Source organism: Galeopterus variegatus, unplaced genomic scaffold (assembly GCF_000696425.1).
Source record: "Galeopterus variegatus unplaced genomic scaffold, G_variegatus-3.0.2 Scaffold72, whole genome shotgun sequence".
Classification (NCBI taxonomy): Eukaryota; Metazoa; Chordata; class Mammalia; order Dermoptera; family Cynocephalidae; genus Galeopterus; species Galeopterus variegatus.
This window is the reverse complement of record NW_007726183.1, coordinates 323,062-335,938: the sequence shown is the minus strand read 5'-3', so window position 1 is coordinate 335,938 and position 12,877 is coordinate 323,062. Positions and strand designations below refer to the sequence as shown.

The following is a 12,877-nucleotide window of genomic DNA, read 5'->3' as shown; positions in this document are numbered from 1 at the left end:
GGATTCTGCATCAGAGCTTTAAACTATCTGGTAAAAGTGGCGATCAGTCCAAACACATTAAAATTCTATTTTCCTTTACAAGTGTTTGCTGCAGATGACCCCCACTGATCTTAAATATATTTCTGTATCTGTAACTGAATAGAGGTTTTCTGTACAGCATGTTCTAATGGCACTCTGGCCTTTAGCCAACAAGACACTGAATAAGGCTATTTTTAAAATACAGAAACTGGGAACAGCTGCAGCAATCAAATTTGATAAAAACAGAGAGGAACTTTGCTTTTTTTTTTTTTTAACGGTTGTCCAAGTTTAGTCTTCTTTCATAGAACTGCTTTTGTTCTGCTGTATGAAGGGCTAGAAGACCAGTACAGTGAAGCCCTTTTAAACAAATAAGTTTGAAAAGAATACAACTAAATAGAATAAATTTTTCTTTGTACCAAAAGTATCAATGCAATAGTATTTAAACTATTTAAAAAGGGATATAACTCTTGTTAGAGGAGGTAGAAGAAGAATGAGATATATTGGCAAAGTTTGGACTATGAAAGGGGTTTTTGGCTTCCCCACCCTCCAAAACAACTCCTTGCAAGCGAAGGAAAAGTCCTTAGTTTCTCGGTGCTGGAAATCTGAAAGTTTGCATTTGAATTTCTCTTATGCTGTCAAGTGTTGCTAGGGGTGAAAGTACTTTTAATGTTCCATTTCTACTTTTTGCATTATTATTAGTCATGAATTTTACTGTATTTTCTAAAAACTAGATTATCAGTGCAGTTCTTTTTTGACAATAAAATGACTTTTTCTTAATGTAAAGGAAAACTTTTTCACAGAGACTTTTTGTTCTTATCTGAATCTCTCAACATGTCTGTATACAAGGGCTTATTTATTTTTTTAAAATTCAAGCTCTTCAGAAACTTGTCAGTACATGACTAATAAGTGTTATGAGGTGACTAGATTCTGAAAATCTCCTATCCAGTAGCAGCTTGCAAGTTCTCTCTTCTAAGTGGTTTCATATGTGGAAAGGATTTCTTTCATGGCAAAGGATATTGTATTTCTTATAAGTATTTACAAATGGAATTAATTTAAATTTCATCCAAATAAAACTATTTATGTCAACATTAATTCAATTTAGTAGTCCAAGATAGTAATACAATTCTATTTCTGTAGACGTAAGGTCATAAAATTAAATTACCTTACTGCATAAGAAAGGGAAAAAAGGAGAATGTATACAAAATAGAAGTATTCAAGTGTACACTAAGTTGTACTAACTTGTTAACAGCTAGCCTCTTTGAAGTGATTGTCCATCTGTCCACGATCTGTTATAAGCTTTAAAAAAACTAAAAGCCAAGTTAAGCAGAGTCCTCTGTGATTCGAATAATTATTTCCTAGAAGCACTGATGAGTCAAGAACTGCTTATCTTTAAGTGGTGAGGAAAGGATGACATGATGAAGTGTGTTTATTGCTTGAGACAATAACAGTTCATGTTTGACTTCATGAGCGAGGGGTCCTCACTGCTGCATGAAAAGTAAAACTCCTTAAACACACACACTGTTCTAAGCAGAAGCCATGATATTCCCGTTGCACAGAGCCTTGAACTCAGCAGGTTCTCAAGGGTTCTCTGGTAAGACACCAGACTTCAGGATATGATCCTATATTTTACTGGGACCAAAAAGTTCCAAGTGAAGGTTGCTGAAAATTAGTTCTATTTAGTCATGTAGATTATTCTCTGAAGACAAACTGCCAGGACAGTAAGATTTATTTCTGACTGGCAATGCTTTTATATACAATAACCCCAAATATATAATAGTCTTTCAATCTCTCACTAGGAGTATAATATTTATATGTAACCAGGATAGATGGATACTAAAAACAGATCTGTTATACAGGGAAATGTTTAGTGTAAATAACTACTCCTCAACATTATGTTTTGGCCTTATTTTAATTTTGACCATTAAGTTTATGAATTCAAATGTATTACCATATTTTTAAAAATATTATTGTTTCTCACAAGTGTTTTTGTATTTCATTGAAATTAAAATTAAAGGACAGTAGAAACATCACATTATATTCTATATTTCAAGAAAATAACTGATAATCATAGTGCTTCTGAAAACTGAATGTAAAGACTATGTTGTCATATGTAAAGTAATCTTGGCACTGCCCTCTAGTAAATTGTATTTTAATTTGGGTGTGGTTTTGTTTTGTTTTTCTATTGCTGGAGCTGCTTGATTCTTAGGACAATAAGAGTTGGTGATCTCCCTGGTGGCTGCATTCCCTTAACTGGCATAGAGTCAGGGTGCAGATGCTCTTCCAGAAGCTATTCAGAATTTGCTGACATCAGCCTTCATTCATGAGCACTTGCTTTGTTTAGTGATGGCACTAATAGGAGGAGACACGTGAAGTAGCTCGGTTTATAGAAGAGGGCAGAGGAGGCACGATGCTGTGAAAACATTCCCACACACTCTAACGGCTCATTCACACAGAAAACAAGCAAGAGCCTTCAGTCCCTCCACAGAGCTTAACGGGGACAAACCGACTGAAGAACCCCGAGGCAGAGGTGTTCATATTGGCTACTAGCTTATGCTCCTAGACTCTCTACCTACGTTTACTGATCATACACATTGCCAGTTACAGCAACGGATTGCTGTGGGACGTCTTTAAACTAGTCCTCTATGGGTCTTGCGAATGAAATGCTTATGCTTTCTTGGGTTGTGTGTCCCACAGGGAAGTTCACTTTTCAAGTACGCCATAACAAAGTGGTTTGCAGGCCCTGAGCTGCTTTGGTCACAATAGGGAGGTTGTTGACAATATGCCATACTGTGATTTCTGGTTTTACTTTTTTTTTTGATCCATTTAGAGAAGTTCAGAATTTTAGAATGAAAACACATCAAGTTATAGTTAGCTCTGGCTGGTTGTTTTCAAAAACCAGATGGCTTTGAAAGAGATGATCAAATCCATTCTTTAAAAGTCATTTTTAAAGTCAGGCATGTGATTCTGCTATATGTACACACACACACACACACACACACACACACACATACACAAGGGTACTTCAAAAAGTTGATGGAAAAACAGAAGAATTAAAAGATAATATGACTCTTCTTTAACTTTTTGATGTATCTTCATATATTTCTGTATATATATCTTAACCTCTAATTTTTCATATTTCAACAGGGAATGGGATATTTTACACAGCTAGAGTTCCAAATAATTCTAGTTAATCCATTTATGTGCCACTCTCTAATCTTTTTTAATATTTACATTTTAACCTTTTTGGTTAAAAATCTTTCCAAAAAGTAATTTGCATTTCTTAACCTTCTTATAGAGATTGTTCAGAGTATAATTCACACATGACCTGTAGTAATCTTATATATGAGAGTCTTGCAATATGTTTTAATTTGGTAATGACACCTGAAACACTTTAGTGGTAGGATTGTTAGAAGCACCATTTTAAGGTGCTGTGTATATATTCCTTTATAGTATTTTTTTCTGTTCCATCACGAATAATGTTTAGTCTGTTAGTTCTTGCTGTTGTCAGTATGTACAGTAACATGGGATTTGAAGTCAATCATACCCAGTTGGAAAACCAGATTTTCAATTATATGTGAAGAGTTGAACAAGTGACATAGTTTCCTCATCAATAAAATGAGAATAATACCTGCCTCAAAGGATTGTTGGGAGTCTTAAAAATGAAAAATATCTGTAAATCCCTTATCAGAGAACCCTGTTCCTAGTAGGCATGCAGGACATGTATTAATCCTCCCCATTTCCTCTCTCTTGTTCATAAACCCACAATTGTATAGCATGTTCCTTAAGGTGCTAAACATCTGCTTTTAAGTTTACATACTCGTACTGTGAAACACAGTGTCCATATTAATAAATTTTGGCTGAAGTTCTCTCCACCTACTCCCTTTTTCAATTCTTACCTTCTAATTTATTAAGTCAGGAAAAACAGCTATTTATGCTTGTGAAAAGTACATCTAAATTAAGAATCAGTATGCAATAGATGGACATGTTGAATGAAAATCCCTGAAGTATTCACTTCAGTAGATAAATTTCATGTATACCTTGCCTTTTTAAAAGTTTATTCTGAATCCTCAGATGTTTCAAATTGTTGCTAGAAAAATGAAGTGTTGCTGGTAGACATGTAATCTACATACACTAAGAAGGTACAACTCCATAGCTAACCTGGTTTTGTCATGGCCAAAAAAGGACTTAATAAGTGGATATAGTCAGCATTTTCTGGTGATTACAAACACCCCTGCTGTGTGGATGAGCATACCTACCATGGCTCCCCTCAGGGGTGCAGTACAGTGCTCGCCACCATGCACAAGGGGTGTGCCCTACCCTGATCCACCTTCCCTCCCCTCCCTTCAGTCCCCTCTATACTCTATGAAATGCTACAACCCACACCCAGTCTGTGTTTGTAATGCGTACTCTTCTGTTCCCTCACATATGGCAGTCTGAAACAATTACATAATGAGACATATTATCAGGGCATAACTTGAAAATGAAGAGACTAAGCTAAGAATAAATATTACCCACTTATTAGCTGTGTTGCTCCTGTGTTCTCTAATCTATCTGTGCCTCTGACTTTCAGATTTTACCTGTGTAACAAAATAATGCAGCACTGACAATGTTCAAGAAAAGATGTACAAAGTCAAAAGCAAATTCCACTCCAAAGTAGGGTTTCTTACCATTTTTGTCCTATAATCCTCTTTGCCATTCTGATGAAAGCTACTGATTTTTCTCAGACTAATGTTTTAATATTCATAAAATAAAATATATAGGCTAAAAAGGAAACCAATTATAGTGAAATACTAATAAAATTTTGGTTTAGTAATATATGTACTTCCTTATTAACAAATTAACTTTAAAAATCCAACAGACAATAATTATTAACATTTTAAAATAATAAAGAGCATAAACGGCTTTTTGAAAATTGCATAAAAATAAAGAGTTCAAGTTAAATAAAATTTAAAGTATTATTTTATAGAGACTACTGAAGATATTGGGATTGCAGATTATTAAAATTGGTTACTATTTCTTTAAAAAAGAAATATTTGCAACTACTATAGTGTGATATGGAATATCTGTGATATCTATCAGTAACAAAATCACAAGTACTCATATTTCTACTACAACTATGATTTCTTGCCTGAATTTATACTTGAAAGAAATACTTAATTTCAATTACATGTTAGTGAAAATAAAGTTGCATTTTTCCCCATTCAGATTCACACACCTGTGTTAAGAATCCTTCTCTAATATGACCCAATTTTGATGATTTTTAAGTTTCTTCCCTCTGAAGCACCTCTTACAGACTTTCTATTTTAAATATAAAAATACCTAATTTGGAAGATTCTCTTGCTTCTGTTACCCCCATGGAGATATTTGAAAAGACACGTAACTTTCAGAAACCTGCTATTTTCTTCTTCAAAACCTGCTCATATTATTAAATTGAACAAAAGCAATATCTTCCTCAGGACAAACACACACACGCATCTCAGTATCAGTGTGTCAGGATTTTTCAGTGCTTGACAGATGGCTCTGGAAGGTAAGGCTGACTCCTACCTGGATCTCCAGGTCTGGCTGCAACTTCTGCCTTCCTATTTATGGCTCTACTGCTTTTTCCCACACTCAAGAAAGCCAACCAGAATGCAATGACTGAGCATAAAATTGAATGTTAAGCTGTTCTAGTTTCTTTCGTAATAAAGTTATTTGGAAACTTTGGTGTTTCATGATAAACAACAAATGGATTGTGACAAACTTCACAGTACATGAGTGTGATAAGACTCCATAGTGGAGAACAGCTGCTCTAACATGGGTACATACACTGTAGCATTAGTGTTGGGACATTATGTTTTTCAGGCCACTGTGGTGCCATTTAGCATTATGGTAAAGTAAAAACCTCAGTGATCTGAAAGAGTTAAGGTCCATAAAGTAAATATCTTAGGATTTGTGGGCCATGTGGTCTCTGTTGCAATTACCCTGCTCTGCCATTGTAGCACGAAAGCAGACACAGACAAAATCTCAATGAGTGAGTGTGGCTGTGTTCCAATAAAAACAAATTTATGGACATTAAAACTTAAATTTTATGTAATTTTTAGATGTCATAATATATTATTCTTTAAAAATTTTTTTCCCACTTTTTAAATATAGTCACGCTCTACATATAACGAACTGTATATATGATGGTGGTCCCATATAAGATTATAATACTGTATTTTTACTGTACCTTTTCTATGTTTATATATACAAAAGCTTACCATACTGTTACAGTTGCCTACGGTACTCAGTACAGTAACATGCTGCACAAGTTTGTAGCCTAGAAGCAATAGGCTTTATCACATCGTCTAGATGTATAGTAGGCTGTACCATCTAAGTTTGTGTAAGTACATTCTATGATGTTCACATGACAAAATCACCTAACGACACATTTCTCAGAATGTATCCCTATCATAAAGCAACCCATAATTGTATATAAAAGCCATTCTTAATTTGCAAGCAATACAAAAACAGGAAGTGAGCCAGATTTGGTCCATGAGCTATGATTTGTTACCCCTACTCTTAAATATGATATCAATAGCCAGATAACAAACCAATGAAATAAATTAATCCGGTTGGTTAGGACATCTCATAGAACTGCACTTAAAATAAATTTTAGCTATAATGTGAGGTGAGGAAGTCTTTGATATTTTCAGAGGATACTACATGTAGAAACAGACTTCAAAATTATACAGATAGAAACTCTCTCTCTCTGTCTGAATTAGTCAGGACCCTGATCTCAAAGATAACATATAGGGAGCATCAACTCTATACAGACATCACAGATTGTGCTGCGTCAAAAAATGTGGAAGTGTTGCAGGAGCAAATTTGTGCAGAAAAAATTTAAAGTTTCTTTTTGTCTTTGTTTTTGTCTTTTTCCTGAACACCTAATTAGAAGGATATGGTATTTGTTTACTTTTGCTACAGTTAGTATGCATTCCACTATTCCTATACAAATCTTTGTGTTAGCAAGAGCATGAATGTTTGAAAGCCTAAGTCTTCTAAATCCACAAAGACTACCATTAATAAGTCTGATTATTAATGGTAGAATTGATTTTAAGGCCATTTTTTCCAGGGGGAAAAAAACAAAGACAAATTAAAAGAAAAAAAAAAAATCAGAAGGAGGGTGGTAGACGGTAGCAATATGGTGTGCGTGCAGACAAATCCCTGTGATTCATGGAAAAGTTAGGGCTCACAGATAAACTCTGTTGTGAGAAAGTGTTTCATTTCTTATTGAATAGTTCCCATCAACCAGCCTCAGATCATTACAAAAATTAGCATAAAATTTTACCTATTTAGGAATCAGTCAGTGTAAAATCTGCAATACTGAGTTTGAACTCCAATCCCGTGGTAGTGGTGGTGGTGATGGTTGTTTTATAAATATCACCAGGCACACATCTGGGGCTTTACTGCTTGCCACAATGTCACTTTCTGGTTGATATATATATAAAAAATGCGTATATTAACACTCAGGCTATAGAGCCAAGCACATTTTAGTGCCGGCTACAGCTGAAAGAATATGTTTCCATTCCTTGTCCATCTGTTCTTGGCAACATAAATTTAAACTAGAAACACAGAATAAGTTTCATGAGAAATAAGTCTAAATAGGATTTAGAACAGCAAGGTGGATGCTTTAAGTTATTATGACTTGTTAACATTTGATTTTGTAGCTGAAAAATTGTTTTTAGTTGGAGTAATCTGGTGCTGCAGCTACAGTTTAAAATTTAAAAATAATAAGTTTTTATCATTCACTTAAAAAAATGGTGGCTTGGTGACACATTCTGTTTTAAGTGCTTATATTAAATTTGCTAGTGATCATGGGCCTACATGAACTTTGAGATTTCAAAGTGCTACTCACTACGCAGTTGAACTACACTGAAAATGAATCATTAACATCTCTGAACTCCATGCTAAAATGAAGTCATTAGTGAGGAGTGAAGGTTTTCTGTACAAAATGGATTACACACAAAACACATTTGCTTGCTCTTCTACAAGCCCAGCTTCAGCTATGACCAGAAATTACATGGTTATCTTCTATCATAATCATGCCTCCCAGTGTCTGCCACCCCCTTTGGTTTTTTCTGCTTCTAAAACAATATGAAATCTATTTACATTTGAAATGACACCATAATACATAGAAATATTAACATAGAAACGAACCATATACTTGTTCCAAGACTCCTGCTTCCAAATCGAGGGTCCTGGCACTCTGAGTTAAATAGGTGAGCAGATGACTCTCACTGGGCAGGAGTCTCTGGCATTCTACTGATGTGAGTTCAACTCCTGCTTTCCAGCTGAGTGCACACCTTCAGATTGGAAAGTCACCTTGAAGCTCACACAGTTTAAGTTCCCTCCCTATGTAAGAAACATTTCCATAATTTTTTTAAAGTCTCTTCTTTTCATATGATTTATTTATCAAATGTAGCTTAGTGGTTACATATCAAAGGGGTTGGGTTCAGATTTTGTCTTTGTCACTTCCTACATATGTAAACATGAATGAAGTAGTTAACTTCTTTAATTTTCAGCTTCTCTATTGGTAAATGCAGATAATCATATTTGTCTTAAATTGGTTTTGACAGGGAGCAAATAAGATAATACTTAGAAAGTAAATAGTTCAGTGACTGGCACTTATTGAACTCTCAACAATTGATACCTATTACTATAAGCCCCTTTCTAACGTTCTCTGTTATGTTATTGCAGCGTTATTTACAATAGCCAAGAGTTGAGTTGGAACCAGGCCAAATGTCCATCATCAGATTAGTGGATAAGGAAACTGTGGTATATCTACACAATGGAATACTACTCTGCTGTAAAAAAGAATAAAATGCTACCATTCGCAATGACATTGATGGACATAGAGAAAATTATATTAAGTGAAACAAGTCAGGCACAGAAAGAGAAATACCACATGTTCTCACTTACATGTGGTAGCTAAAAATAAATAAATAAGTAAAGATACAAACAAATAAAGGGTTTGCGGGGGAAGAAGACACAACAATCACAACAATTCCTTGAACTTGTTAAGACAAGTGAACAGATATGATGTGGTGGGGAGGAGAGAGAGGGAGCAGGGAAGAGGAATGGGAAAAAGGTCACGAAAATCTGCTACAATGTGTATTGAGAAGTTAAAATAAAATAATAATAATAAGAAGAATGATTGCACTGTGCTAATTATCTAATCTACTACCACACAGTATATTGATAGAATATTCCTTAACATCAGAAAAATATTTCAGGAAGCTTCTATTGTTTCTTGAATTTCTACACAAAGTTACCTATGACTATGGACTAGTCACGCAGTGATTTAGGGACTGTCTTCTAATCTATAAAATGAGAAGCTTCTACTGCATGGTCTCTAAGTTCTCTTGTTTGAGTAATTTAACAAAATCATGTTTGACAGTATATCCTCATACTTTATTTATAGTGTTGAAATGTGTTTTTGCTGCCAAATGTCTGATGTGGGATGTATAAGTGTTCCATATATACATGTGGAATAACATTAAGTTTGTTGATGTTAAAAACTACTGGTATATTTTTTGGTATTATTTGGCTCTGCATCTATTCTTCCCATTTCGTTTTAGGATAAGCTGACAACAGTTTTTCACAGAATCTCAAGGTTTAGTTAAACTGAGAGTTACAGAAGTAGGCCATCTTTTTATTACTTTTGATATCTAAGACAAAGAAGCTTTCTTTTTTTTCTCCAATTTTATATATTTATTTTTGTGGTATATAGTGTGTTGTTTCAGTACATGCATGTAGTGCACGGTGATTCACTTAGGGTAGATAGCATAGCTGTGTACCCGTTAGTCCACTCCTCTCCTCCCCCTCAGCCCCCTCCTTTCTTGGACTCTGGTAACTATAATTCTACTCTCTTACTTCTATGAGAACCACTTTTTTTTTTTTTCAGATTCCACATATGGGTGAGATCATGTGGTATTTGTCTTTACCTGACTTACATCACTTAACATGATGGTTTCCTGTTCCATCCATGTTGCTGCAAATGATAGGATATTATTTCTTTTTTTTAGCAGAATAGTATTCCATTGTTCCTGTGTACCACAGTTTTTTTACCCATTTGTCTGTTGATGGTATTTATGTTGATTGCATCTCTTGGCTATTGTGAATAGCATTGTGATGAACATGGGAGTACAGGTGGTGTACTTTTTTTGATATGCTGATTTCATTTGCTTTGGGTATATACCCAGTAGTGAGATAGCTGGGTCATAAGGTAGATCTATTTTAGTTCTCTGAGGAACCTCCATACTGTTTTCCACAGTGGCTACACGAATTTACATTCCCATCAGCAGTGTAGGAGAGTTCCTTTTTCTTCATATCCTCACCAGCATTTTTTATTTTCTGTCTTGTTGATAATAGTCATTCTCTCTGGAGTGAGATGATATTTCATTGTGGTATTAATTTGCATTTCTCTGATGATTAGTGATGTTGGGCATCTTTTCAAGAAGCTTTGTTTGCAAAGTGGCTTTCATTTTTCTATCTTCATAATATCTAATGACACTAAATTGTGGACATAGGCAAACACAGAGTAACTTACAAAGCATCTATTTCTTTCAGATCTGAGTGACCAGCTGCTGGAGGTGGTTGGCTTGGAAGGAGCCATGGAGATGGGGCAAATATACACAGGACTGAAAAGTGCTGGCCGGCGGCTGGCTCAGTGCTCTTCCGTGGTCATCAGGTAGTTCTTTCTCTGTAAATGGGTTTGGCGTGGCCTAGCCACAAACTGATTAAAAGTATGCAGGACTCTGATAGCACCATTTGTCTTATTTGTGCTTCCAAAGATAAGTGATTAATATGGATATATTTCAAAATGATGGAAATTGACAAATTTTACAAAGTATTGGTTAGCTCTTAGTTAGGTTCATTGGAATCTAATTCTCTCTTATTGACTACCATTGATGCACTAATTCTGACATACAAATTTTATCCCCCCTAAACTCATACATACCCATTTTAGCTTACTGAAGCACCAGAATATTTACTGGGAAATTACCCAAAGAAAACACTGTTGAGGCACCATTAATTTTTTCTGGACTGAAGTACAACACTGTTTCTGTAAAATTAAATAGTGAATTATCGTACAGTAAAATTTGATATATGGATGAATTTTATTTTTTTATTGAGACAATTGATTGTACACCTCTGTGTGGTACAGCATTGAATATCAATACCTGTGTGCAAGATGTGATGCTCAAATCGGGATAATTTGTATATTCAACATTACACAATGTAATCATTTTTGTGGGCCTTTACCAATTTCTTGCTAGAGCCTCCCCCCACTTTCCCTTCACTTCTCTGTCTTTTAGCTAAGATCAAGTGTGCATTAACTTTAAACATTTGCAAAATTTTTTCCAAAATTTCACCTTTATTAAAAAAAAAAAAAAAGTCTATTTTGACTTAGGGTGAAACCACAAAATTGTAGCCCAGCCATAACTGATGTTATTGAAATAAAAGTGTTGATACTGCAGAGTCTGAAACATCAAACACCTTTTCTTTACGTTTTCAATGTGGGGCATGAAAACAAAGAGGCTCGTTTGGCTGTAGGAATTCTGTTGTGTCATTAAACACAAACCCTGACATTTTTCTTTTGGCATTGACATTTACTGGCAAGCTCTTAATATTCCTAGACCAAGGTGTTCACTTAGGGCATTCATTTAGAGTGAAGAGTTGCAACCTCTTTCAGAAGACATAACTTTAGAGCCCATCTATTATCCTATTTGCCTTCACTGGTCTTGTTATCTTATCTCTTACATATAGTCTGTTATATAAAGTATTTCAGAGTTATACTTAAAATAAAATATTTTCCCCCAGGACTAGCAAGTCTCTGCCAATGCAGATCGATGGGGAACCGTGGATGCAGACTCCATGCACAGTGAGTAAAGAGAAGCTGAAATGCTACGTCAGTTTCACTTTGCTTTCCAGACACTGTATAGTCCTATAATTAAATAATTACGATATCTAATCATTTTTCTTGACTTCTTTAGGACCTGTCAACAAATACCTTTTTTTCTTAAATTTGTGTATCATAGCCATCGCATAGGCATTATATTCCATTGGCAATGATTTAGCTTTTGAATGTTTGTGTTAGTCTAAGTGTAACTTTTAAATACCATAGACCAATTATAAGCTCTGGAACTAGACAAAATATTGATAAATTTCTCTTAAGCTTTCTTGTGTTTATTTCAGGACACCTTATGAGAAAATTATTGTGTGACCCTCAGACATGAGTCTCCCTGAATTTATTACTCATCTGTTCTTTTGCCTCCATGGGGGGATTTGAGGGCTTCCTTCTACATAGAAAAAAATCCACTTTCTATTGTCTGTCATAATTGTTTTCTCCATAATGGGATGTTATTTAAGTCAGACATTTTGGCCTCCCCAAATTTCGATTTTCATTTGAATAGTGAATATTTTGTCACATTTCAAAAACATGCTAGGCACTGCTGTCAGCACTGGAAATAAAAACATAAACAAGATCAACAATATTATTGTCTCCAAGGAACTTACATTCTGATATACAGGAGACTAAACAAACAAACAAACTGATCTATAATAAATATAACTTCAGATTACAAAAGTTATGAAAAAATAAGGAGAAATGATGAAGAGGAAAGGGGTGGGGTATGGAGGATACTACTTCAGATAAGAGGATCTGGAAGACATCTTTGAAAAGACGCAGCCAAAAGCTCAGTGTCAAAGACACAGTAAAGAGGATGGTGTGATCAAAGCTTTTAGAATTTGGTCTTTCAAATCATTTTACCATCATTTTTTTTTCTTCATCATCTTTTTTACCATCATTTTTTGCTACCATCATTTATATGATCTG

At 34.8% G+C, this 12,877-nt stretch overlaps 1 protein-coding gene across 1 annotated transcript in view; it reads left to right on the top strand.

The window, feature by feature from the left end:
• The window catches only part of DGKB (diacylglycerol kinase, beta 90kDa), a 551,962-nt gene that overhangs the window by 512,055 nt on the left and 27,030 nt on the right, over positions 1-12,877 (top strand). Inside the window, exons 23-24 of the mRNA XM_008578087.1 lie at positions 10,609-10,729; positions 11,863-11,923. Of these exons, the coding sequence (XP_008576309.1) occupies positions 10,609-10,729; positions 11,863-11,923 (182 nt within the window). The remainder of the gene's footprint in view (positions 1-10,608; positions 10,730-11,862; positions 11,924-12,877) is intronic.